Source organism: Furipterus horrens, unplaced genomic scaffold (genome assembly GCF_987537825.1).
Source record: "Furipterus horrens unplaced genomic scaffold, mFurHor1.1.pri manual_scaffold_1, whole genome shotgun sequence".
In the NCBI taxonomy this organism is placed as follows: Eukaryota; Metazoa; Chordata; class Mammalia; order Chiroptera; family Furipteridae; genus Furipterus; species Furipterus horrens.
The window spans coordinates 83,748,848-83,774,478 of NW_028327171.1; the positions used below are offsets into that span (position 1 = coordinate 83,748,848).

Below are 25,631 nucleotides of genomic sequence, written 5' to 3' on the forward strand. Positions count from 1 at the left end.
TCTCTCAGTGGAGAGTGAATGGTAGGAATCCATCTTTGACCCCCACCCCCACAGAAAACGCCATAGGGTGGTGAGACAGGTTGCCTGGTTGTGACAAGTGGATGAGGCTCTGCCCACTACAGTGTAGGAGGTGTGACAGTTCTGCCCAGGAAGCAAAGGTAAACACAAAACGGTCAGGATGGCACAGATCATGATAGAGATCCCGGTGACGCAGCTGACCAGACAGCAAATATCTAATCTAACGAAGCAGCAGATAGGAAATCTTTCTGAGGCACAGTTCAGAGCTTTGCTTATAAAAATGCTTACAGACCTAACAGCAGATCTTAAACAAGATGGGGAAGAAATGAAGGCTAGTCTTGCTGAAATGAACAAAAACACATACGAAACCAGTGGTGAGGGCAAGAAAACCAGGGATCAAATCAACAAATCGGAACACAGGTAAGGAACAAACAGTCAACCAGTGCAGAAAGAGGAGACAAGAAGTGAGGAAAATGAGAAGCTCAGAAACTTATCAGACAGCTATAAGTGGGCCAACATCTGAATCATAGGGCTGCCAGAAGGTGAAGAAGAACTAGAAATTGAAAAATTATGTGAAAAGATAGTGAAGCAGAACTCCCTAACTTGGAGAAGGAAATAGACTTATAGGTCCAGGAAGAACAGAGAGTTCCAAAAAAACTAGACCCAGGGAGAACCACTTCAAGACATTATAATCAAAATGTCAAAAAATTAAGGATAAAGAGAGAATCTTAAAAGCAGCAAGAGAGAAGGAGAGAATTACATACAAAGAGGTCCCAATAAGACTGTCAGCTGATTTCTCAAAAGAAACTCTGCAGGCAAGAAGGGACTGGCAAGAAATATTCAAAGAAATGAAAAGCAAAAACATACAACCATGATTACTCTATCCAGCGAAGCTGTCACTCAGAATAGAAGGGCAGAGAAAGTGCTTCCAGGACAAAGTAAAACTGAAGGAGTTCATCAGATCCAAACCACTGTTATATGAAATGTTAAAGGGACTTGTTTAGGAGAAAGAGGATCAAAACTATGAACATTAAAATGAAAACTATATCACAACAACCAACGACAGAAGCTAGGGAATTGAAACAAAGGCACACTAAGTAGGCAACGAGAGTGGGAAAAGAATTATAGGTATGGGGAACACTTTGGGGGGTGGTCAGTGGGGAGATGGAGGGAGGAAGAGGGAGGGAGATGGTACAGAAATTAAGAAGCATAGCAGGAGGGAGTGGAGTAGATAGGAAGATATTGAGAAGAACTATATGCACAACCAATGGGCATGGGCTACGGGGGGGTGGGGCAACTGAAGGGAGAGGGGTTACTGAATGGAGGGGAACAAAGGGAAAAGATATTGGGACAACTGTAATAGCATAATCAATAAAGCATATTAAAAAAAATCATACCTTGGACCATAATGCTGGGTGGCATGTGGCCCTGGGAGCCTGCTGGCAGCACGGCTAGGTGCTGCAATCATGCATTAGTGTGTATGGTGTGTGTGGGGTAATTCTGAATATCTATGAAATCTGTCTCCTTTTTGGAACTGTACCTAAGAGAATAAGACTGGAGATTTGGTGAAAATGTGACACAGAAATCTAAGATAACATTATTATAAAAATACATTTGTATTGTAAAAAAAGTGTATTAGGGGAAAAAATAGATCTTTCTTGTTTATAATTGATGAAGCATGGCTTTTTCAAAGGCAGAGAAGGTAAAAGTTTCCCTGAAATCTGACCAACAACTGATGTTAAGGCACAGGAAATACTGAAGAGAGTAGAAGAGGATGACTACAGAATTGAACTGCTGTGGCTTTCCCACAGTGACTGTCACCTGTTTGGTTTTCTTTGACAGGAGAGAAGTTGGAGCTGTCTCCGGCTGCGTCATTTCTATGTCTCCTCCTCCTTCACCATCTGATGCTTCTGGAAAATATAAAGTTTAAAAATTAGAAAAGCCTCTCTCCTCCCTCCCACAATTGCTACCACTGCTAGTACAATCTTGGTATACCACCTTTCTAAAAGGTTCTGTCCCTTAGCAATTCCACCTCTTGGAAGGTTTAGTTAAGAAAATGATTCGAAATGAATATAGAGATTTTAGCACCAAAATGGCAGTCTTATTATAAAGCTGCAAAACTGAAGATTATCCAGATGTCTAACATTAGAGAGTGTTTGGCGTCTGAATCCAAAAATGACCCCAGTGTTTCTCTATCATATCAACTTTTTAAGGTACAGGATATCCTCTTTGTCCCAAAAATCATACAAAATGTACATACAAAGGAAATAAAGAAAAAAATTACCTGAATAGACTGTTTATTTAGTTATTTTATTCATATAAAGGCTATATATTGTTACTATAAGTCAAATTGTGTACAAGTAGTAAAGTCCTGCTACCAAACATACATATTAAGGTATTTTATCTTTTCAAACGACAGACTAGGAAATGCCAAAATGAGATACTTGAAACAGTCTCCTTCAGTTGGCAAAGCTTTAACAAACAGCTTCATGAGACCCAGCTTTATGTGCAGGGGTGGGAATATAATGTTCTTTCTGTCAACAAGTGGCTCATGTAGAATTTTTGAAGTTAGGTCTTGGAGGCCAATTCGACTCCACCCAATGCTTCTCATGAGCTCTGCTGTCCCACATACACAGAAAACAGAGATACTTGGTGTATCCAAGTTGCTGACCAGGAAGGAAGCAGACCATTTTAAGGTCAACACAGATAATCCAGTTGTGCTTGTGATATTGCAACAGATCAATGACTCTCTTTATGTCTTCATATTCTTCACAAAAGCAAACTGAATGGCCAGTTGGGACTGCAACAAATAAATTGCCATTGTGGAGAACACACTTCAAGCTTCTCTTTGAGCTATTGATGAACAGTCGCCATACAGTTGTGTTCTAGATTGGAATTCCCAATTCCTCCATTAAACCATGTACATTATGGCAATACACAAATCCACCATCACTTCGAAAGTGCTGCAGAAATGCACTTTTTCTTGATTGAAAGTAGGATACTTTCGCTCCTTTTTCAAGCAAGTTTTTCTCGTGCAGTCTTGATGCTAGGAGGTCTGAAGCCTTTTTGGATAGTCCCAAATCTCATGCCAAATAATTTAACTCATGCTAACCAAATCGCTTACAAACTGAGTCATCTTCAATTTCAAAGTCTTCATTGTTGCTCTCATTTAGTTCTTCACCATATTTCTGTTTTTCAAAAGAGGGTAGTTCAATGAAAACTGGCACTGGGATTTCAGCTGAATGAAGCCCTGGGCGTATAGCTGATAGTAGACTAGGATACTCTATTTTATATTTATTTTTCTTGTTCTATCCTGACGTTTTCACTATACAAAAGTAACAGTCACTTGAATGATCTCTGGGTTCTCGCCAAACCATAGGTATATCAAATACCAATTTATTACGTGTTCCCTTCATCCACATCCATAAACTCTTGACACACTGCTTGCACACCTTGTGAGGGGCCCAAGACTTATCTTGATCACCGAGTTTTAGTTTACAATATGCAAAATAGGCTTGCCTGACAAATGTGCTGATGTTTGTCCTTTGACTGGGAATGGTGAAACTGCCAGATATAAGAAAACAAATTAGGGTTGTTTAGGCACTTACAACAAGAAATAGGAGAGGCATACATGATCTGCAGGATAGGAAATAAGTATGTATGTAAATAAAATAATAAATTCTGCTAGCTCCTTGTATACAGACAAGAACTCGGACTACACTTTGGAATACGATTCACTATATAGAGCGGCACACAACCTCTCACCACACTGTGTCATGTGTAACTGAATAGCCTAGACAAGTATGAACCTGTTGCTGGTCTCCAAGGTCGTCCCCCACTCCTCTCCACCCGAGGGAGGTTTGCTCTCAGCCAGTAGGAGAGCACTAGTGCTTCCCTTGATCTAGGCTTGATCCAGCCTAGAGTGGTCGCATTAAGATAAGCTGTACAGACAAGTGTCGCTGGTTCGATTCCCAGTCTGGGCACATGAATAGGTTTCACGTCAGGTCCCCAGTTGGGAGCGCGAGTGAGAGGCAACCACACAGTGATGTTTCTCTCCCTCTCCTTCTCCTTTCCCCTCTCTCTAAAAATAAAATAAAACAAATAATTTTTTTAAAAAAAGATAAGCTGTACAGAAAAACCTTGACGTGATTGAAGAAAACTAACAGCTGAAAAATCGAACTCAACAGGAGTTATGTTAAAAATTGTTTCCCTGTGTTATGGAACAGTCACACACTGATTTTACAAATATAAAACTCCCTCTTTTGAGATAAGAAAGCTGCTGCTTAGAGAGGATTATATAATAGGTCATGATAAAATCTTATTTAAAAATTTTAAAGCCTTTCAACAATGGAAAATATAAACTTTTACTCAAAGAATTGGGAAAAATAAGTTTTAATGATTTTCCTGTTTATAAAGTTCTCTTGAAGAAACATGCAAACCATGTTTCTTACTTTCCATAATGCTGTACTGCCTCCCAGATTATACCTCTCTGTAATTATATTTTTGAATCTTTGAAAGGCTTTACTCATTCCCTTTGAGTTTCTCTATATATCTCAGAGTCAGCCCCAAACCTGATTTTGTGAGTAAACCTTGGCCAGAATTCATAGTTAGGCCCAAATTAACCCCTTTGGTAATCTTGAGTTTTTAAATGTTTGCATACCATGATGATTACTTTTGTGTCAACTTCATTGGCTCATAGGATGCCTAGATATCTGGTCAAACATTATTCTGAGTGTTTCTCAATGAGGTTAACATTTAAAAGGGTATACTGAGTGGAATATCAAATGAAAGCCCAAATAGGCTGACCTTCCTTCCTCTGAGTAAGAAAATATTTCCTGCTTTTGGTCTTGAACTGAAACATGGGCTCTTCCTGAATCTGGAGCGCATCCGACCAGACCTCAGACTGGAACTACACCATCAGCTCTCCTGAGTCTCCAGCTTGCCAGTTCACCCTGCAGATTTTGGGACCTGTCAGCCTCCATAATAACATGAGCCAATTCCTTATTTTATATCTATATCTATATTTAGGTACATAGATATATAATAGATAGATATATAGATATCTATCTCTCATTGGTTCTGTTTTTCTGGAGAACCTGATTTAATACACATAATTTCAACTGTGTAGCATAAAAAAAAAACCTCTCCCTAATAGTATAAGGTAGAGAATTAACAGGGAATTTTCAATGAGTGATTAAGTTGGCATTAAAAGTATTTATAGCCCTGGCTGGTGTGGCTCAGTGGATTGAGTGCAGGCCTGTGAACTAAAAGGTCGCCAGTTTGATACCCAATTAGGGCACAAGTCTGGGTTGTGCAGGTCCCCAGTTGGGGGTGCACGAGAGGCAACCACACATTGATGTTTCTCTCCCTCTCTTTCTCCCTCCCTCTAAAAATAAATAAATAAAATCTTTAAAAAAAGTATTTCTACAACTTCTCCCTTTGGGGAGATGGTATTAGTAATAATATTTTCCCCTATTCCTCCTGCTAAGTACTGCTAAAAGTCCTGGGCATTATGTGGGTTGGCCAAAAAGTCTGAATTTTTTTCCTCCCAAAATAAAAGACAGATTTTTTCATTTTCACCAATAACTTTATTGATTTGGATATTTTGAGTATGTCAGCTATGTCCCATGTGGTGTAATGTTGACTGTTCTCAAGTAATGTCTTGATTTGATTGCTATCAACTTCAATTGGTCTACCCAACCGTGCAGCATTGTCCCTCAATAAATCTCTAGCACAAATCCTCCCAAACTACTTTGATACGTTCAATCAGTCACAGCACCTTCTCATTACACTGCACAAATCTTTTTTTGTTTCAGTTACATTTTTACCTTTCTTGAAATAATAAAGCATAATGTGCCTAATGTGTTGCTCATTTTCTTCCATCTTTAATATTAAAATGGATACACAAAAATTCACCAACTTAAATACATTATTTTTAATGCATTCATATGACAGCTGTCATAATACAATCTAACAAAATTGTTTTGAATGAAGTTGAAGACAACTAAGTGCTACCAGGGCCATCTTACGGAAAAAAACCAAATGAACTTTTGGCCAATCCAATATATAAAACAAAATAGGAAGTCTCTGAAAGGTGGAAAGAAGAAGGCAGACCTGCTAGGGACTTTGAAGCCCAATGAACATAGAAGCAAGCTCCCTGGATTTTCTTTTTTGCTTCATTATCTCAAGACTTGGAGCTTAACAAGCAGCAACTTGAAAATGCCAATTTGGGACCAGACAATAAAAGGTCTCAATAAATGTCTTCTCTGTTTAACAAAATCACCAGGAAAGGGGCAGCCTAGTAAGACTGAAAGCTTTTAGAGAGTAACTAATGGGGTGTTAAAGTCCCCTACTATGAATATGCTGCTGTTGATATCCTTCTTGTAGATGCACTGTTCCCTTAAGTATTATGAAATGCCCTTCTTTGTCTCTTTTTATGGCCTGTGTTGTGAAATCTGTTTTGTCTGATAAAAGTATTGCTACCCCAGCTTTTTTTTCATGTCCATGTGCCTGAAATATTTTTTTCTATCCCACCACTTTCAGTCTGTGTAAATCTTTTCTTTTGAGGTGTGTCTCTTGTAGACAGCATATATGTGGGTCTTGTTTTTGTATCCATTCTGCTACCCTATGTCTTTTGATTGGAGCATTTAATCCATTTACATTTAAGGTTATTATTGACATGTATTTATTCATTTCCTTTTGTACCTGTGTTCCTCTCCCTCTCTCTTTTTCTTCTTTTTCTTACAGCATTCCCTTTAGCATCTCTTGCAATGCTGGTTTGGTGGAGATGTATTCATTTAGTCTTCCTTTGACTGGGAAACTCCTTATTTCACCCTCCATTTTGAGGGAGAACCTTGCTGGATAGAGCAGTCTTGGTTGTAGGCCTTGGTTTTTCATTGCTTGAAATATTTTTTGCCATTCCCTTCTGGCTTGTAGTGTTTCTGTTGAGAAATCAGTTGATAGCCTTATCGGAGCTCCCTTGTGTGTTATTTGCTGTTTTTCTCTTGCTGCTTTTAGGATTCTCACTTTGTCTTTGAATGTTGCCATTTTACTTATGATGTGCCTTGGAGTTGGCCTTTTTGCGTTCATCTTCATTGGGACCCTCTGTGCTTCCTGGACTTGCACGACTTTTTCTCTAATCAAGTTAGAAAAAATTTCTGTTATTACTTTTTAATCAGGTTTTCTATCCCTTGCTCCTCTTCTTCATCTTCTTGTATCCCTATGATTCTAACGTTGTTTCATCTCATGTTGTCCCTCAGTCTCTTAAACGCTCTTCATTCTTTTTCAATTTTTTAAAATTTTGTTGTATTGCCTGGGAATTTTTTTCTACATTGTCCTCTAACTCACCGATCCAATCCTCTGCTTTGTTTAGCCAGCTTTTGATTGATTGATTCTACTGCATTCTTCAGTTCAGAAATTGTATTCTTCATTTCTTCCTGGTTCTTATTGATAGTTTCTATGTCCTTTTTTTATGCTGGTGTAGTTCTCAGTAAGTTCCTTGTAGCTTCCTTGGAGTTCTTGGTAGTTTCCTCTGAGTTTGTCAAGTTCATTAAGTTTACTGATAACCATTCTTTTGAATTCCATGTCTGATAGTTGGCTTACGTTTGTTTTGTCTATCTGTCTTTCTGGGGATTCCTCTTTTCCTTTCATTGGGAGCTTGTTTCTGTGTCTTCCCATGCTTCTTGTTTGTTTTTGTTTCTTGGATTTGTCTGGTTTGATTTCCTGCTTTCATGGTATGAGATTCTGTTTAGGAGACCTGGGGGATTCAGTGGTGCAGTCTCTTTGATCTCCTGAGCTTGATGCTCTTGGGATGCCCTTTATGTCATTAGTTTAAGCTGTCTGGTTATATTTCAGTTACTCTTTGGTGGAACCTTCCTTCTGATAGTTGATTGAGAGTCACTCTGCCCACTTTGTCTTGAGTTTTTTTGTGGAGATGCTGTTAAAACATAAACACACAACCCATGCAAGAAACCCACACCCTCAAAAATATCCCTCACCCACAATCACACTATCATTAGCAAATGAGCCAGTATTAATATAGTTGTAAAGAGGTTAAGACTATTACAACTATATGAAAAACTGATAAGAGCTGTTTTAACTGATAGATGATTTTTTGAGAGGGAAGAAGGTAGAATAATAGTAGTAGCAAGTAGGGTCAAGGCTATGCAAGACAGTAAGTAGTATGTATTTACATTGTATGTTGAAAAAGAAAGGGAAGAATGCAGAATGAAGTGAGAAAGTGGAAGTGTATAGTATTAGGTTTATATAACAGTTATATGCAATATATTTAGTGTCAGAGGGAGGATAAACAAAACATAAAAACAAACCAACAAAAAATTAAAGAAGAATAGGAGGGAAAGAAAGTAGGAAGCAGATTAAAGATTTTTTTCTCCAGTACAACCTTTGGGCGCTGTTCTTTTTCTAGATCTGCCCCTGGTCAAAATTCCATGGGTTTCAAATCTTTTCTGGCTGGCTGGCTGGCTGTGAGGGGATCTAGCTGGATTCTGGGGCTGCTATATTCTCACTCGTGGGCCTGCTGCCACTCCCTGCTGTGAGCCGCACTGAGTTGGGTCTCTCCCCACTTGTCCTGTGGCACCCTCCAGCAATCCTCAGGCTTGTTTAGCAACGTTGTTCTGCTGGTGAGCCAGTGCGCAAGCCCCTAGTCTCTGCCCATCCTTGGGTCCTATCTCAGCTCCTTCTCCAAAAAAGTCTGTGTTGCTTCCCAGCTGCAGCACTGGGTTGCATTTCTGGCTGGCAGCACCCTATCATGCACATGTGCATACAGCTTGCCTGTCTGGGGTCCCTACCGGGTCTGCATTTCTGCCGCAGCTTTCCTGTATGGGCCCCTCTCCATGGCTCAGTTCTGCTTTTTTGTTTGGTGGAACCCTGATGCGTGTGCCCAGGGCGCAGGGTTGCCAGCCCAGGGTGTCCCCACCTAGACTCAGTTCATACAATTTCTCACAGTCTGGGCTGTTCGCTGTCTTCCCACGTCTCTGGCTGTTTCAACCAAACCTTCTCGCTGACTCCCTCCGGCACTTTGCTGGTTGGTGCTCCTATGGCAGGGGGAAGCTTCCAAGCAGATCCCCGCTAATGAGCCGGCCAGCAGCTGCCCCTTTAGGGTGTGGTGAGGCAGAGGAGCCGCGCTGGGAGGCCCAGCAACTCCACTTGGAGAGCGCAGGCTGAGCTTTCTGCCCTCTTTCACGCTGTTCCCACACTCCCTTCCCTGTTCGCGCTATCTGAAATCCGCACTCACTCACTCCCCTCCATGTTTGTATTCCAAGTCCTTCCGCAATGGGAGCAAGCAGACAACACGGCTACCTACTCTGCTATCATCTTCTCTCCCCCAATTGACTTTTGATAAATGTACAAAAGCAATCCAAGGAAGGAAAGATAATCCTTTCAAGAAATTCAAAAAAATCCATAGGCAAAAAAATTAACCCTTACATAAGTTCACACCTTATACAAAAATTAACTTGAAATGGATCACAGATCTAAATGTAAAATGTAAAATTATAAATCCTTTAGGAAAAAATCTTTAGGCTCTAGAGCTAGGCAAAGAGTTCTTAATTTTGACACCAAAAGTACAGTCAGTAAAAGGAATAATTAATGTTAGACTTTAGCCAAATCGAAAACTTTTGCTTTGCAAAGACTCTGTTAAGAGGACGAAAAAGTAAGATACAGAATGAAAAAAATAGATACAAACCACCTATTAACAAAGGACAGACAGCATAAAAAAAAATCTAAAAATTCTCGCTGGGTGGTGTGGCTCAGTGATTTGAGCACCAGCCTGTGAACCAAAGGGTCGCTGGATCAATTCCCATACAGGGGATAGGCCTGGGTTGCAGGCCAGGTCCCCAGCTGGGGGCACACAAGAGGCAAGCTCACACTGATGTTTCTCTCCCTCTCTTTTTCCCTCCCTTCCCTTGTCTCTAAAAATAAATAAAATCTTTTAAAAAAAACTCAAAATTCAACACTAAAAAACCAGGCAATGAAATTAGGAAATGGCAAAACACATGAACAGATATTTCACTGAAGTAGATATATTTTGCCAAATAGTACATTAAAATATGTTCCACATCATTAAGCACTAGGAAAATGCAAATTAGAACTATGAGGTATTCGTACAAACCTATAAACGACTAACACTCAGAAAACAGCACCAACACCAAATGCTGGTGAATGAGAATGCAGAGAGACTGGATTGATTACTCATAGTGCAGTGGAAGTGTAAAGTGGTATAGCCATTTCTATTCCACAAATGGAGAACAGGTTAGCAGTTTCTTAAAAAAAATTAAACCTGCAACTACTACATAACATAGCGATTGCACTCCTTGGACATTTATCCCAGAGAAACAAAAATATGTTTATACAACAACCTGTATAGCTTTATTTATTTATTTATTTATTATTTATAAGAGTCAAAAGACTGGAAGCAACTCAGATGCCCTTCAATGGGTGAATGGCTCAGCAAACTGTGGTACATCCATACCATGGAGTATTAGTCAGCAATTAAAAGAAATGAACTGCTGATACATGCAGAAATTAATCTCAGAGAATTAAGCTGAATGAAAACAACCAAATCCCAAAAGCTATATATGTGAGGTTTCATTTATGAGGGGAACCAAAAAAGTCAGAATATTTTTTTAATATGCTTTATTGTTTATGCTATTACAGTTGTCCCAATTTCTTTTCCCTTTGTGCCACTCCATCCAGTGACACCCCTCCCTCAAGTTGTCTCCCACCTTAGTCCATGTCCATTTGTTGTGCATATAGTTCTTCTCAACATCTTCCTGTCTACTCCACTCCCTCCTACTATGCTTCTTAATTCCTGTACCATCTCCCTCCTTTTTCCCCCTTCCCCCTCCCCACTGACCTCACCCAAAGTGTTCCCCATGCCTATAATTCTTTTCCCACGCTCGTTGCCTAGTCTGCCTTTGTTTCAGTTCCCTAGCTTCTGTCGTTGGTTGTTGTGATACAGTTTTCATTTTAATGTTCATAGTTTTGATCCTCTTTCTGCTAAACAAGTCCCTTTGACATTTCATATAACAGTGGTTTGGATCTGATGAACTCCTTCAGTTTTACTTTGTCCTGGAAGCACTTTCTCTGCCCTTCTATTCTGAATGACAACTTCGCTGGATAGAGTATTCATGGCTGTAGGTTTTTACTTTTCATTACTTTGAATATTTCTTGCCAGTCCCTTCTTGCCTGCAGAGTTTCTTTTGAGAAATCAGCTGACAGTCTTATTGAGACCCCTTTGTATGTAATTCTCTTCTTCTTTCTTGCTGCTTTTAAGATTCTCTCTTTATCCTTAATTTTTGACATTTTGATTATAATGTGTCTTGGTGTGGTTCTCCTGGGGTCCAGATTTTTTGGAACTCTCTGTTCTTCCTGGACCTATAAGTCTATTTCCTTCTCCAAGTTAGGGAGGTTCTGCTTCACTATCTTTTCACATACTTTTTCAATTTCTAGTACTTCTTCTTCACCTTCTGGCAGCCCTATGATTCGGATATTGGCCCGCTTATAGCTGTCTGATAAGTTTCTGAGCCTCTCCTCATTTTCCTCATTTCCTCTTTCTGCACTGGTTGACTGTTTGTTCCTTTCTTATGTTCCGATTTGTTGATTTGATCCCTGGTTTTCTTTCTCTCACCACTGGTTTCGTATGTGTTTTTGTTCATTTCAGCAGGACTAGCCTTCATTCCTTCCCCATCTTGTTTAAGATCTGCTGTTAGGCCTGTAAGCATTTTTATAAGCAAAGCTCTGAACTGTGCCTTGGAAAGATTTCCTATCTGCTGCTTCGTTAGATTAGATATTTGCTGTCTGGTCAGCTGCGTCACCGGGATCTCTATCATGATCTGTGCCATCCTGACCGTTTTGTGTTTACCTTTACTTCCTAGGCAGGGCTGTCACACCTCCTATGCTATAGGGAGCAAGCCCCATGCACTTGTCACAGCCAGGTGACCCATCTCACCACACTGCGGTGTTTTCTGCGGTGGTGGGGGTCCAAGATGGTTTCCTGCGGTTCACTCTCCGCTGAGAGACCAGGAGCCTCCTCCTCCATCCCCACCCCCTTCAGGCCTCACAGTCCAAGGCAATGAGGGTCTACCTTCCCCGGCTTTGGAATCGCAAGCTGATGGGTCTGGTCTGCAGCTGGGCGTGCTACCCAGGCACTTCTCACCTCCCCCTAAATACGGGTGTCTGTGCTTACCGCTGTCCTGCCACCGTCGCTGCTGCTGCCGTGGACAGCAGAGCCTGAACTCTCCTCCCCAGCTTCGCCCCTCCTACCTGTTCAGACAAGCACCACCTCTTTATAACTTCATACATTGGACTTCCATTTATTTTCTGGAACTTCTGGTTATTTCTGGTTTTGCGGTAGTTGTATTCCTTCTTAGTTGTGGAGGGAGACGGAGCGTGTCAGTCTAGGCCTCTTTCTTGGCTGGAACTCTCCTGTCTTTGTTTGCTTCCGTGTCCCAGGGAGAGCTGTCGCTCCTACTATGTTGTAAGGGGCGGAGCCTTGGGTATTCATCAATAGCGGGCGACCTGTTTCACCACGTTGTGGCGCTGTATGCGGGGGAGGGGTCTGAGAGGAAACAATGCCACTTGCCCAGCACTCGCCTCTTTTCCAGGCACTTCTCCTACCTTCACACCAGACTGGGGCCCCTCTAGCTGTTGCCCTCGCCGTTGTTCCCAGAGTGGGTGGGTTTGCGGATGTTCTAGGTCCGTGGGGGCCCTTTAAATAAGTGGACTCTGCTGAGAGACCGGCATTTTCTGCCTCCATCCCAACCCCCACTGGTTTGCACAGTCAAAAGCAATGAGGTTTGATTTTCCCCGGTGCTGGGATAGTGAGCTTCGAGATCTGCGGAGGGGCTGGGAACACTCCCCAGGTGACCCTGCTGACTTTTCCAGATGTGTAACTGCGCTTTCCACCGGTCTGCTGCTGCCACCACCACACTGAGTCCTCTCTTCCCCGGCTCTGCCCCTCCTACCTGTCTGGATGAGTATTTCTTCTTTATATCTTTGTTTGCTGGACTTCCATGTAGTTTGATTTTCTGGAACTTCTGGTTGTTTCTAGTTTTGAGGTAGTTGTATTCCTTCTTAGTTGTGGAGGGAGACGCAGCATGTCTGTCTATGCCTCTATCTTGGCCGGAAATTTGTGTATATATTCTTACATGTTTAAACTTCAGTCACCTTTAAAGCAATATACCCATTGAGATGTTTTTCCACTGATCAGAACAGTTTGTGAACTTGTCCAATTTGATGCCTTTTAGTGCTTCTGTCATTTTTTGTTTCACCTCTTCCACATTGGCAAGATGTTTCCCTTTGAGGACTTTTTTCATCAGAGGAAACAAACAAAACAGTTGCTCGGGTGAGATTGGGTCAATAGAAAGGGTGGGGCACAGGGTTTCAGCCATTTTTGGTCAAAAACTGGTGAACCCTCAGCATGGTGTGGGCAGGTGCTCTCGTGAATCACCCATTAGGAAATGGGCAAATGTGTTGAAAAAGTCTTAAAAAAATCACTGAAGCTGAATGCAGCCTCTCACAACACCGCCAGCTGGTACACTGATACAGATGGGTTCCTATAACACTCATGTAGGGCAGTAAGCCTGTACTACAAAGGTCCAGCCCTCCTGAAGATAATCCTGGTTATTTTGGGGTCCCCCCTCATATATAACATTACTAAAATTACAAAATTATAGAAATGGAGAACAAAATAGTGGTTACAAGGAGTTAAGGTGGTAGGTTGGGAGGGAAGAGGGTGTGGCTATAGAAGAGCAACAAGACAGATTTTTGTTGGGATGGAAATGTTCTGTATCCTAACTGTATTCATGTCAATATCCTTGTTTTGATATTGTCCTATAGTTTGGCAAGTTGTTATCACTGAGGGAATCTGGGAAAGAAGACATGTGATCTCTCTGTATTGTTTTTAACAACTGCATGCGAATCTACAATGATTTCAAAATAAAAATCTTTAAAGGAAATCCATCCTCTTCTTCAGGAAGCCCAAAATCGTTATGCTGGAAAAGCTAAGAAATGTGCGGTTGGCTGTGGCCCAGATTGCAGCACCATCCTGTTGCTGGGAACCCCTGTCGCTGCATTCCTGGCTTGCAGCCAGGAGGGCAGTTGGGTTAAGCCCAGGGAGGTCATGAGGAGTCCTTAAAAAAAAAAAAAAAAGGAAGCCTGAGGGCTAGAGTGAGATAAAATACAGGATGCCCCATTAAATTTGTATTTCATATAAACACTGAATCATTTTTTAGTATAGGTAAGTCTCAAATATTACATGGGGAATATTTAAATTACTGTTTATCTGAAATTCAAATTTAATGGGTTGTTGTGTATTTTCACTTGCTAAATCTGGCAATCTTAACTGGGGAATATCCTTCCCCCAAAATGACCACCTTTATTTCTGTGAAATTTCTTATGCTGGCTTCTATTCATGGTATTCCCTTTCTCTTAACATTCTCCAGCCTGTCTTCATCTGGAATCATTCAATTGAGCAAGCCTTTGCTAGAACTACATGGCCCTCCTTCCTTCCTTTTGCCTCTTTACCTGTATTTACTGTACCTTATAAATCAGCACAGAGTGTGCTGGTACTGAATACATGTTAGGGTTTTTCCTCCACTTCAACTATAAGTTTGAGGGTTATCCCTGAGTACCTCAAGTACCTGACTCAGTGCTGATTACAAGTAAAAAGCAGTCCCATCTAATGCTTTACTTACATTTCTATTATAAAAGTAATAGGTATTCTCTGTGTAAAATTTTAAACCCCTTACTTAAAGCTTCTATACTTTTATTAGCTTTAAAAAACACTTTAAGATAAAAAGGATGAAATACAAATAAATAACTGTCAGTAACAAACCCATAAATATTTAAAAATCAAGCAATGCTCTTTAAAAAAATTTTCTGAATTCTGTATTTCTCCATTGCCTGGAGTCTGAAACTGAAGTGTACACAGTCTGTATTTAAGCAATCTAGTTGAAAATAGCATATGTTTAAAGGTATGTGACTCTTATACAACAAAAACCCAAGGGGAATATTTAAAATACCTTGTTAATCAAATGCTCTAAATCTGAGTTACTTCTTGTTCCAAAAAATTATTTCATCTGAAACCCTTTAAAATGTAAAATGACATCATCTCATATCACCATAGACTCAGTATATTAGTTGTTTTTTGGTTCCAAAAGACTACAGTGCTTTTCTGAAATAAGGATGCTAGTTCTGTGATTTCCATTAAGAGAATACTGAAAGAAAGGTGTGGAGACCAAGCCACCAGCCTGGGCTCCGCACCAGGGCTGCTCTAGAACTGCTGGCACTTGAGCTTCCACCAGACCTGTGCTAATCAGTCCCGGTGGCTGCCCTGAGCCCATGGAATGGAGCCACTAGGACAGTGTCACCTAGTCTTCACATCACTGAGTCTACTTAAAAACACAAATTAAAAACATAAAAATTTGTTGAATTCTTCCAAAAGAGGACTCAAGTACACTGTTTTTTTTAAAAGAAGTATGTGGCAAAAAGAGCAGGCTTAAGTTAAAAGGTCCCTTTCCCTCAATTCCTGTCTTTGTCCTTTTTTATGAGAAATATCAGAAGCCTAATTTCCCAGCAATTTCCTTAAGCTTCCAAGTACTAGGCTCTGTGAGGGACCCTGGAAATAGTCACATTTTGTTTAAAAATTTGTAGAAGGTATTTTAACCACCATATGTTAAGACCACTGTCTACTTCCAGTCAGAAGTCTCCTGTCGCATATCCCCTAGCCAGTGGTGTGGGAGGGAGTATTTTGGAGATATAGTCAGAGGAAGCTGGTTGAACATACATTTAATATGAGTGTAAGGGAATATTACGTGGCTCACAATCATATGGTCTATAGTTAAATTATTGGTAGCTGTCCTAGGGTAGGAATGCGTCAAGGAATAAATAATCCTTCCACCCCATGCTAACCAGACGCCCTGCAGGGCCAGATGTTGCAGATCGTGACCAAATGTGTCTGTAGCCCTAACCCCTAGAACTAAGTGGAAGAGAAGCCAGGTCTGGCATGGATAGAACCAGAGACTAGTCAGTGAAAAATTCTTCCAATTGTCAAATTGTAAAACTAAGCTGAGAATTACATTCCCATTTTTGTCTATTCAAAATGGAAGGTCTTTCCTGTGGAGTGGAGTAGATGGAGCATTTTACATAGTTTTAAAGGAAACATATTTTTAATTTATTATTTGATGAGGTGAGTAAAATACAAATTTTCAGAATTCCTGTCTTTTTAGCAGTACTGTTGTGATTTCCTATTTAAAATAACTTCTCTCATACCTAATTTTGCATCACTAATTTTATATTCTTTTTCTAAGAAGTCCCCCCCACCCCCCCAAATCGCATAAGCTTCAGGATTCACAAAAACCTAGATCTGCCCTGGTGAGCAGCCTGCTAAATCCTCTTTTATTAGTTCTCAGTTTCTCAACAAAACAAATTACTAAACCACACAACAACACGAATAAGTTTCAATAGCCTAATGTTAAGCAAAAGAAGATGATTCAAGAGGCCACATAATGTGTGACTCCAGTTTATTTAAAACTACATGGACAAAACACAGATCAGTAGTCATGGAGCACTGGAGGCGGGAGATCTCTGGGGTGGGGTGGGGATGGAAATGTTCTCTAAATTGTCGTGGTGGCTGCACAACTGTATGTGTTAATCAAAACTTATAAAATGTACACTGAAAAGGGTTAATTTTACTATATGTAAATTACTCCTCGATAAACCTGACTGAAAAAATAATAGAAACTAACTTTCATAAACAACGCTTGCACAATATATCACAACTAATAATTGAACCCCAGGTATACTGGGGTGTATAATTGGCAGGGATGGGAAAAAAGAAGGCCATGCTGGGTAGAAGGTGGGAAGTAGCTAAAACCTTGGACCTTGTGAATTACAGAAGAGAAAAGACAAGGTGGGAAGAAAGGCAGAGTGAAAGGATGAAAAAATGCCTTACATTACAGCTTAATAACATTTCCTCTTTTTTTTGTTTTGATTTTTTTCAATTACAGTTGACATTCAATATTACATTAGTTTCACATGTACAGCATAGTTGTTGGATATTTATATAACTTATGAAGTGATCCCGGCACCATGCATAGTTATTATAATAGTACTGACTATATTCCCTATGCTGTACATTACATCCCCATGACTATTCTGTAACTGCTAATTTATACTTAATCCCTTCACATTTTTATCCAGCCTTCCAAACTCTGTTCCATCTGGTAACCATCAGTATTTTTTCTCTGTATCTATGAGTCTGTTTTTTGTTTTGTTTGTTCGTTTATTCTACTTTTTAGAATCCACAAATAAGTGAAACCATGTGGAATTTGTCTTTCTTTGTCTGACTTATTTCCCTTAGCATAATACCATCTAGGTTCATACATGTTGTCACAAATGGTAAGATTTCATTTTTTATGGTTGAGTAATATTCCACTGTATATGCAGGGTTGGGCAAAAGTAGATTTATAGTTGTTAGTATGCAAAACAGTTTATTCTTGTATCATTATTTATTCATTATTGTATTATTTTCCAGACTAACTATAAACCTACTTTTGCATCACCCTATATGCACTGCATCTTTCTCCAGTTGTATGATGTTTCCTTTTATTCCTTGTTTGCCAAGGTATTTTTTTCTTTAAATCATACTATATGTTATATTTAATACAATAATTTTTGTTTGTACATTTATTGAGATGATCATATGGGGTTTTTCCTATGGTCTGTTAATGTGATGAGTTGTAAAAATAGGTTGTTATGCTTAGGATAAATCCCAACTGATCATTACATACTTCTTTTTTTAATAAATTTTTTTTGGATTATCATTTTATTTTGACTTTTTTTCATTTATGTTCAAAAGTGAAGATGACATAGTTTTCCTTTCTAGCACTACTCTTTGTCTAGTTTAAGTCTTGAGGTTAAATTAGAATTGGGAAATGTCTCCTTGTTTTCTATCCTCTGAAATAGTATATATAGTTGAGATTAATCTGTTCTTTGACATTTAGTAAAATCTGTCAGTAAAACAAGCAGAGCTGTTTTGTGTGTTGTATGTGTGTGTTTTAACAAATGCTTCAATTTCTAATAGTTATATGATTATTCACATATTCCTAGTTATTTTTTACTGTTTTGGTAAATGATATTTTTCTAGTACAGTGTAATTAGTTGTTTCTTCTAACTTCAAATTAATTGCCAAGAGTTGATCATTATATGTAGCTACGTCTCCTTTTCTTTTCTCCCATTTTTAAATTTGAATCTTCTTCTTTTTCTTGCCCAACCTTGGAAAAAGCTTTTAAAAAACAGGTTCTGTGTTTACAGATACTTTTTGTTTCATCGTTGATTTCTATTACACTAATAATGTTCTTTACTTTCTTTATGTTTATTCTATTGATTTTCTAGTTTTTGAAGTTGGATATTTAGCCCACTAAGTTTTCCTTTTTCTGATGTAATAAGCATTAAGGTATATTAGGTGCATGAAAATTGAGAATTGTTTAAATATTCCATTGGTTGAATTGTCCCTTTTAAATATTAGGTTGTGACCCAGTTTTTAAAAATTCTTCTTGTTTAATTTAGTTCAATTTCACTTACTGGGTGGAGTATTCTATATCTCTAGAGGTATTCAGCTGTTCTCTGAAAAAATCTAACTATACACACTAAAAACTAATGCTGGACACACAGTTGTACTTTAATAGTCTAAAGTGTTTTGCTAAAATTACTCATCCCTCGGAGTCAGAATGTTTTATTTGGCGGGGAGAGGCAGGGCTGGGAACTACTCTTTGAGAACCGTGTTCCCAGCTCATTAAGGGACTCCCACCAGCATCACTGAGAAAGAACACAATTCTCACATTCCAAAGAACATGACCCTGTAAAGAGTGAACTTTGTGAAGGTCCTAAGGCCAAGCCAGCAAAACAGAACACAGAGCAGATGTGGGGAGAAGAGGGGAGAGGAGTGGAGGGGAGGAACTGTGGTCATGTTCCAGCCTTTACTGCTTCTGTACACTTTTCAGAATAATTACTACAGCTATGTCATGACCAAAGAGTAACGGCCTATAATCAGTTAGTCTAAACCAGAAAACAACGTGTTGTCTGTAAATGTATCTCTCATTTACTCTAACTGTCCAGAATGCCACCTCTCCCTTTATCCTGTCATTTCTCCTTTTCTATCAAAGTTGTACCCTTTCCTTCCAAATTCAGCTCAAGTTTCACTTCCTTTGTAAAGGCCTTCTGAAAGTAGAAACAAGGCTATCTTAGGGCTATAATCCAGCAAGTAGTCACAATTTTCACTGAGAAAGGAAAAGGTAGAGAAAAGGAGACTAGGATCTAGTGTACAAAGAATTCAGTGATAGGTGGCAGGAGCAGTGGAAAACCGACAAAGACCAACTTTGTGGTGCCTAGGGCAGGGCATCTGGGTGCTTTGATGGGGCTTCTTGGAGAAGCCTGGGCAGGTTCAATCATCAGTCTCACCATCTCTTCTGGCCATCAGTCCCAGTCCAGGTGTGGGAACACTGGACAACCCAGAGTCTTTTGCAGGCTGTGGTGGTTCATCAGGCTTTACATTAGCAAAACCTCTCCGATTTTCTTTTCTTTTTCCTAGCTACCATCTTTTCCCTTTTCCTTTTGAATCCCATATCCAGCAAGAAACTGGGCATGATCTACCTCTTCCATCTCTCAGGTCTTCCAAAGATTTGACAAAACAAATATTTCTGAATGTAAGTTGTGAGTTGGTTCTGTCAGAAATTTTGTTGTCATTCTGAACTGAAATGGGGAATGAGGGAATATATTTCCATTTTTAATTTTGTCATTTCTAGTGGCAACTGCTACAACATGATCTATCTTCCAATAAAGTTTGTTTCTCATAGCTGAAGATGTTCCTAGCAACGTATCCAGAAATTGCTTACAAAATATGTTACCAGTTCGCACAGAAAACTTTAAAGTTAGAAAATCTGGAATAAGATGGAAAAACTCTGAACTGGAGCTGCTTTTTGGTTCCTGAAACTCTGAAAGAAGATAAAATACTAAAACCAATAAGATCATCCAGAAGTACATGCCTGAATAAAAGTTTCACCTTCTTTCTGTGGGGAGCTTAAATGGTACACGATTTGTGTCACCAGTTACATGTAAGCAGAATTAAATCTTCAGTGTTGTTTTTCAAATTTTTGACTATTCTGGGTCAGTAATAGTTCATTTACTAATTTCTAAAAGTGTGCATAGGACAGCATCCTCAGGAATCACCAGCCACATGAGGACAAAGCACCCAGAGCTCCAGGAGCCCTTGCATAAAGGCTTACACTTAAGCCCCGCTGCAGTAGCAGTGAAGGGGGCCTTGCATGCCAAATATCAGGGTGCTGCAGGGCCTGTGTTATCTTTAAGATACAAAAATACTAAAATGCAGTGGAGATCATACAGCTCTTAGAGGACAATTTTGCAGGAAAAACAGCTACCTGTATGCTGTCTGTCCTGCAATAAGGCATTTTTCTCTTTTTATCCTATGGAAAGAAATTAGATAATTCAGTTTAAGCAACAGGAACTCAACTTTAGTCTTGAGTGTTAGAGCTTCACCTTTCTTCCTTTCTAGTTTGTTTTAAATGTTGGAACATTTACATATAGTAGTCCCTCCTTGTCCATGGTTTTGGTTTCTGTGGTTTCAGTTACCTAGGGTCAGGCATGGACCAAAATTATTAAATGGAAAATTCCAAAAATAAATAATTCATTAAGTTTTAAATTGTGCACCATTCTGAGTAGTGCTATGAAATCTTGCTCTGTCCTTCCCGGGACAGGAATCGTCCCTTTGTTCAGTGTACCCATACTGTATATTCTATCTGCCCAATAGTCACTTAGTAGCCGTCTTCGTTATTAGATCCACTGTCAAGGTATTGTAGTGCTATGTTCAAGTCACCCTTATTTTACTTAATAATGGCCCCAAACCACAAAAGTAGTGATTGATGGCAATTCAAACATGACAAAGAGAAGCCTTTAAGTGAAAAAGGTATGCATAGAAAAATATAGTATATATAGGGTTCAGTACTATTTGAGGTTTCAGACATCCACTGGGAGTCTTAGAACATACCTCCTTCAGATCTGCGAGGGGTGGGGTGCTACTGTATTTGGGGGCAGTTTTCAAACTATGAGTAATTTCAATGTAACTTTTTCTGGTCACCCTTTGTAGTTGGAGTCAGGTGGAGAGCCATGAATGCCGGCAGTGGCATCTAGGGTCTTACTAGAACTGTTGTGTTTATTGGATGGGTACACTTGATACATTTGGAAGCAGTGCTATATAAATTCCTGGAGTAAACTAATAATAATTATAACTCTTACATAGTCTTTATTTTGTGCAAGACACTTGTCTAAATGTTCTACATACAATGACATTTAATTCTCATATCAATATATGAGATGAGTATTATTATTATGTTTTTCAGAGATAGAAATCTGAGGCTAGTAAGAGTGAGCACCAGGGTTTAGATCTACTAAGTCTTGATTCAGAGACTACTCTTAATCGCTATGCTATGCTGCCCCTCTAACTTTAAGAAACCAAACTAGCCCTGGCTGGTGTGCCTCAGTGGATTGAGCGCTGGACTGTGAACCAAAGGGTTGCCAATTCGATTCCCAATCAGGGCACATGCCTGGGTTGTGGTCCAGGTCCCCAGTTGGGGGTGTGCGAGAGGCAGCCACACATTGTTTCTTTCCTTCTCTTTCTCCCTCCCTTCCCCTCTCTCTAAAAATAATAAAATAGAATCTTTTTTAAAAAAAGGCAAACTAAGTAGCTCTCCAGTGGTACTGGTCTCTAAGCATTGTATTGGAATTCATGAGGCTTTGTGGGTAGAGTCCAGTTTAACATAAAACTGTATGTCCTATATCTGAATAACACTCATCTAACTGGGGCAGAAGCTGCTGCAAATGCTATGCTCCACTAAATAAACCCACCCAATTTGTCCAGATATGTGTTAGTAACTCCCCCCCCCCCACTACCCCATCTCCATCCTATAGTTTAGCTGGGGAGAAAATATATTCTGATTTGCCTAGGTTAGTCCTGGTTTATGCCTGTTGTTCCCACATCCTATCTGGTTCAGTATCTGTCTTATTGCAGGATTCTTTAATATATTAATATGCATTATTATCCAAGTGTGGGAATGAAAATGAGGTCATCCTCAGACTTATTTGACCCATGACCTCTGCTCTGTGCAGCACAACTGTTAACACTGCCAGAATAGTACTCTGTGTACACATTTCGGGAAGTGCCAATGTAGAGGAATGATGAAGGAGGTCCTAGAAGGCTTAAATTCTAGTTCCAACTTTTGTGTTTTCCCATTTGTGAACTGAAGTCATACTGCTGTGATTTATGATTCTCTTCTGGTTTAGGCCAGTTTCTATTAAAAATGCTGTATCCCTGGACAAGTCAAAATTTCCAGAGTGAGGTGGAATGCTAAAGTACAGGGGCATGGGGTAAAATTAAAAAAAAAAAAATATATAGGTGAACATGGCCTGTTATATGGGTGAGTTACATCATGTCCTCTGAACAGAAATTTCATAAGGAAAAAGCCTGGGAGGCTGCAGTTAGACCTGCTACACATTCATCCTTGCTATGAAGCATGTTCCCAAGGAAGAGAAATGCTGCAATGGAAAAGCACACTGTTTCTATTAAGACTGCCCTACAGCCTTCGCAGAGACTTAACTTACCTATTACATGACTTAATGGATGCCCTTAATGTACCTTTTGTGAATTGTTAAAAGTGGGTATAATGTTCACATGCCCTGCTTCAGAATGCTTAACTTTTTCAGCTAGCTTCTCAAAGGAGAAAAGTGAGAGCTTAACTGCCTTTTTGTGTAGCTTAGGACAAGGTACTTGATAACTTCATCCTTAAAGTCTCTTATTGGCAAAAGACTTAGACATAGTAACTTATCAACTAATTACCCACTACATGGGAAACAGAGAGGGGATTTGTGTTTGGAATGATCTTCAAGAACCACAATTCTGAGCCTCACACAATGATGCTGGATGAAACTGAGATGTAACAGTCTAATGAGGTCAATAAGTAAAGAGAGACTAAAATACGATTTGATTTGTTAATACTAAACTACCAATTTGATGGGGTCATCATTAAATTCTTTTTTACCCCTTTCCCTGATATAAAGGTAACACATACTAATTGTAGAGATTGAGAAAATAAAAGTAAAAAGAAACAAATAAAAATTTGGTACTACTATAAAAAAGATGGTCCCACTATAATAAGAAATCTATTATAATTTTGCATATCTTGAATTACATACCATATACAAATACTTTAATATTCTATCATGAGCATTTTTCCATATCCACTAGTCTTGAAAAACATTTTCAATGGCTGTATAACAAAACAGTTGTTTGTCTATACTACATTTATTTGTTTTTTTTATCATTACTTAGATTATTTCCAAAAGGTTATCTTTGCACATATATTGTAATAGATATCTTTGTAACATTTTATGAACTTCTGACTAGAATAGATTTCTAGAAGAGAATTACATTGTAAAATTTTGTGTATGTTTTTAAGGGTCTTAACAACCTCTAAACTGTTTTACAGAAGGTTTTGGATCAATTTTTAAGTCATAAACAATGTAAAAATATCTGTTGCTACACACTCCAGCAACCAATGAATTTTTAAACATTGCTAAAGGTTAAAATCATATTGCATTTTAATTTTTATCCACTTGATTATGACTGAAGATAAATATTTTACTCTTTTTATTGGCCAGGCATATTCCTTATAGGAATAAAATGTATTTAACCTTTGTTCATTTGTAAAAAAGGGTTTTAATGTTTTCCTTATCAATTTATATCAGTCTTCATGTTAAGGTTAATTTGTAAAACTTGTTTTAAATTGTAGTGAGATCAAATATATTATATTTTGTCATTACGATTATTCTTAGAAATGTTCTCCCTGTTTCAAAATAGATACTTTTATCTATTTTTATAAGTTATTACAAATTTTATTGTTTTAGTATCAGAAACTCTTGATATTAAAGGAGGTAAATTATAAGAGGGAACACAGGTTTTGAAAGATGGAGATCTGAGGGAAGCAAAAAGTGATAGTGCATATCCTAAAACCAAGAAAGAGAGAAAACTATAAAAATAAATAGATACAAGAGCTCAAACGAGCAAAGCAGTTTGAACAATGACATAGTAAGCAATTGATGTTCACATTAGTGATTCAATTCTCAAATAATGGTTAAATTTTAATTTTTTAAAAATGTTTTTAAAAAAATCATTTAACTTAAATCCTATAGAGCAGTGGTTCTCAACCTTCTTAAGGCTGCAACCTTTTAATACAGTTCCTCATGTTGTGGTGAACCCCAACCATAAAATTATTTTTGTTGCTACTTCATAACTGTAATTTTGCTAATGTTATGAATCGTAATGTAAATATCTGATATGCAGGATGTATTTTCATTGTTACAAATTGAACATAATTAAAGCATAGTGATTAATCACAAAAACAATATGCAATTATATATGTGTTTTCCGATGGTCTTAGGTGACCCCTGTGAAAGGGTCGTTCGACCCCCAAAGGGGTCGCGACCCACAGGTTGAGAACCGCTGCTATAGAGTCTATTTTGCTGTATGGTGTAAAGTAAAACTCTCACTTTATTACTTTTCAAAATATTTAATCAGTTGTCCTGACATCTTCCTGAATGATGCTTCCCTTCCTCACTGTCTTGATATGGCACCTTCATTTTATCAAAACGTAAGGCATATGCCCTGGCTGGGTAACTTGGTTGGAGTGTCATCCAATATGCCAAGGTTATGGTTTTGATCCCTGGTCAGGGCACATAAAAGAATCAACCAATGAATGCATAAATAAGTATAACAATAATTGATGTTTCTCTCTCTTAAAAAAAATCAATAAACTCTTTAAAATAAACAAACAAAAATATAAAGCATACTTATACTCGGATCTGGTTCCACTGGTCTGCCTCTAAATCTTCAATGTGTACCATACTATAATATTATTTTAAAAAACATATTGAGCTTTCTTCTTTTTTATATTCATAAATGACTTTCACATTAGGATGCAGAAACAGCTAGAGAGGGAGCAGATTCAGGCCATAATCTTTAAAAGAGCTGGGAAACTGCCAGGAATAGATGAAGGTCAGTAAGGGAATAAGTGTGCAGGGTAAGCTGCTTTGCTCCAGAATTTCACATTTCACTCAATAGCTCTTTGGCTGAGGACAAGTAAATTCACCTTTCTGTGCAGTGGTTTCCTTATATAATGAGATTGTTGAGAGGATAAAATGAGTTAGATTAAAACTCTTAGACCAATGAGCCCATGGTAAACATCATTATCACTCATTTGAAGCTATCTTCCACCTTCATCATGCTACTGAAATTACTGTCGCAGAGTATATCAATGATTCCCTAAATGTCAAATCTATATGGCACAAGGATTAAAATTACAGGCTGTCTAGAATCAGGTTGCCTGCATTAAAATTCCCTCTCTGCCATTTACAAGCTGTGTGACCCTGGCAAAGTTACTTGTTCATTCTGTACCTTAATTTCCTCATTTATAAAATGGGAATATTAATAGTTCATACCTTATAAGTTTGTTACACGTAGTCCTGAT

The 25,631-nt window shown here is 38.8% G+C and overlaps 1 protein-coding gene across 2 annotated transcripts in view; it reads right to left on the reverse strand.

The window, feature by feature from the left end:
- Nucleotides 1-25,631, reverse strand: part of CMSS1 (cms1 ribosomal small subunit homolog) — a 389,163-nt gene that overhangs the window by 36,843 nt on the left and 326,689 nt on the right. For both annotated transcript variants that reach the window (XM_090276096.1, XM_090276097.1), the window contains exon 2: nt 1,840-1,928. In XM_090276096.1, the coding sequence (XP_090132222.1) occupies nt 1,840-1,928 (89 nt within the window). The remainder of the gene's footprint in view (nt 1-1,839; nt 1,929-25,631) is intronic.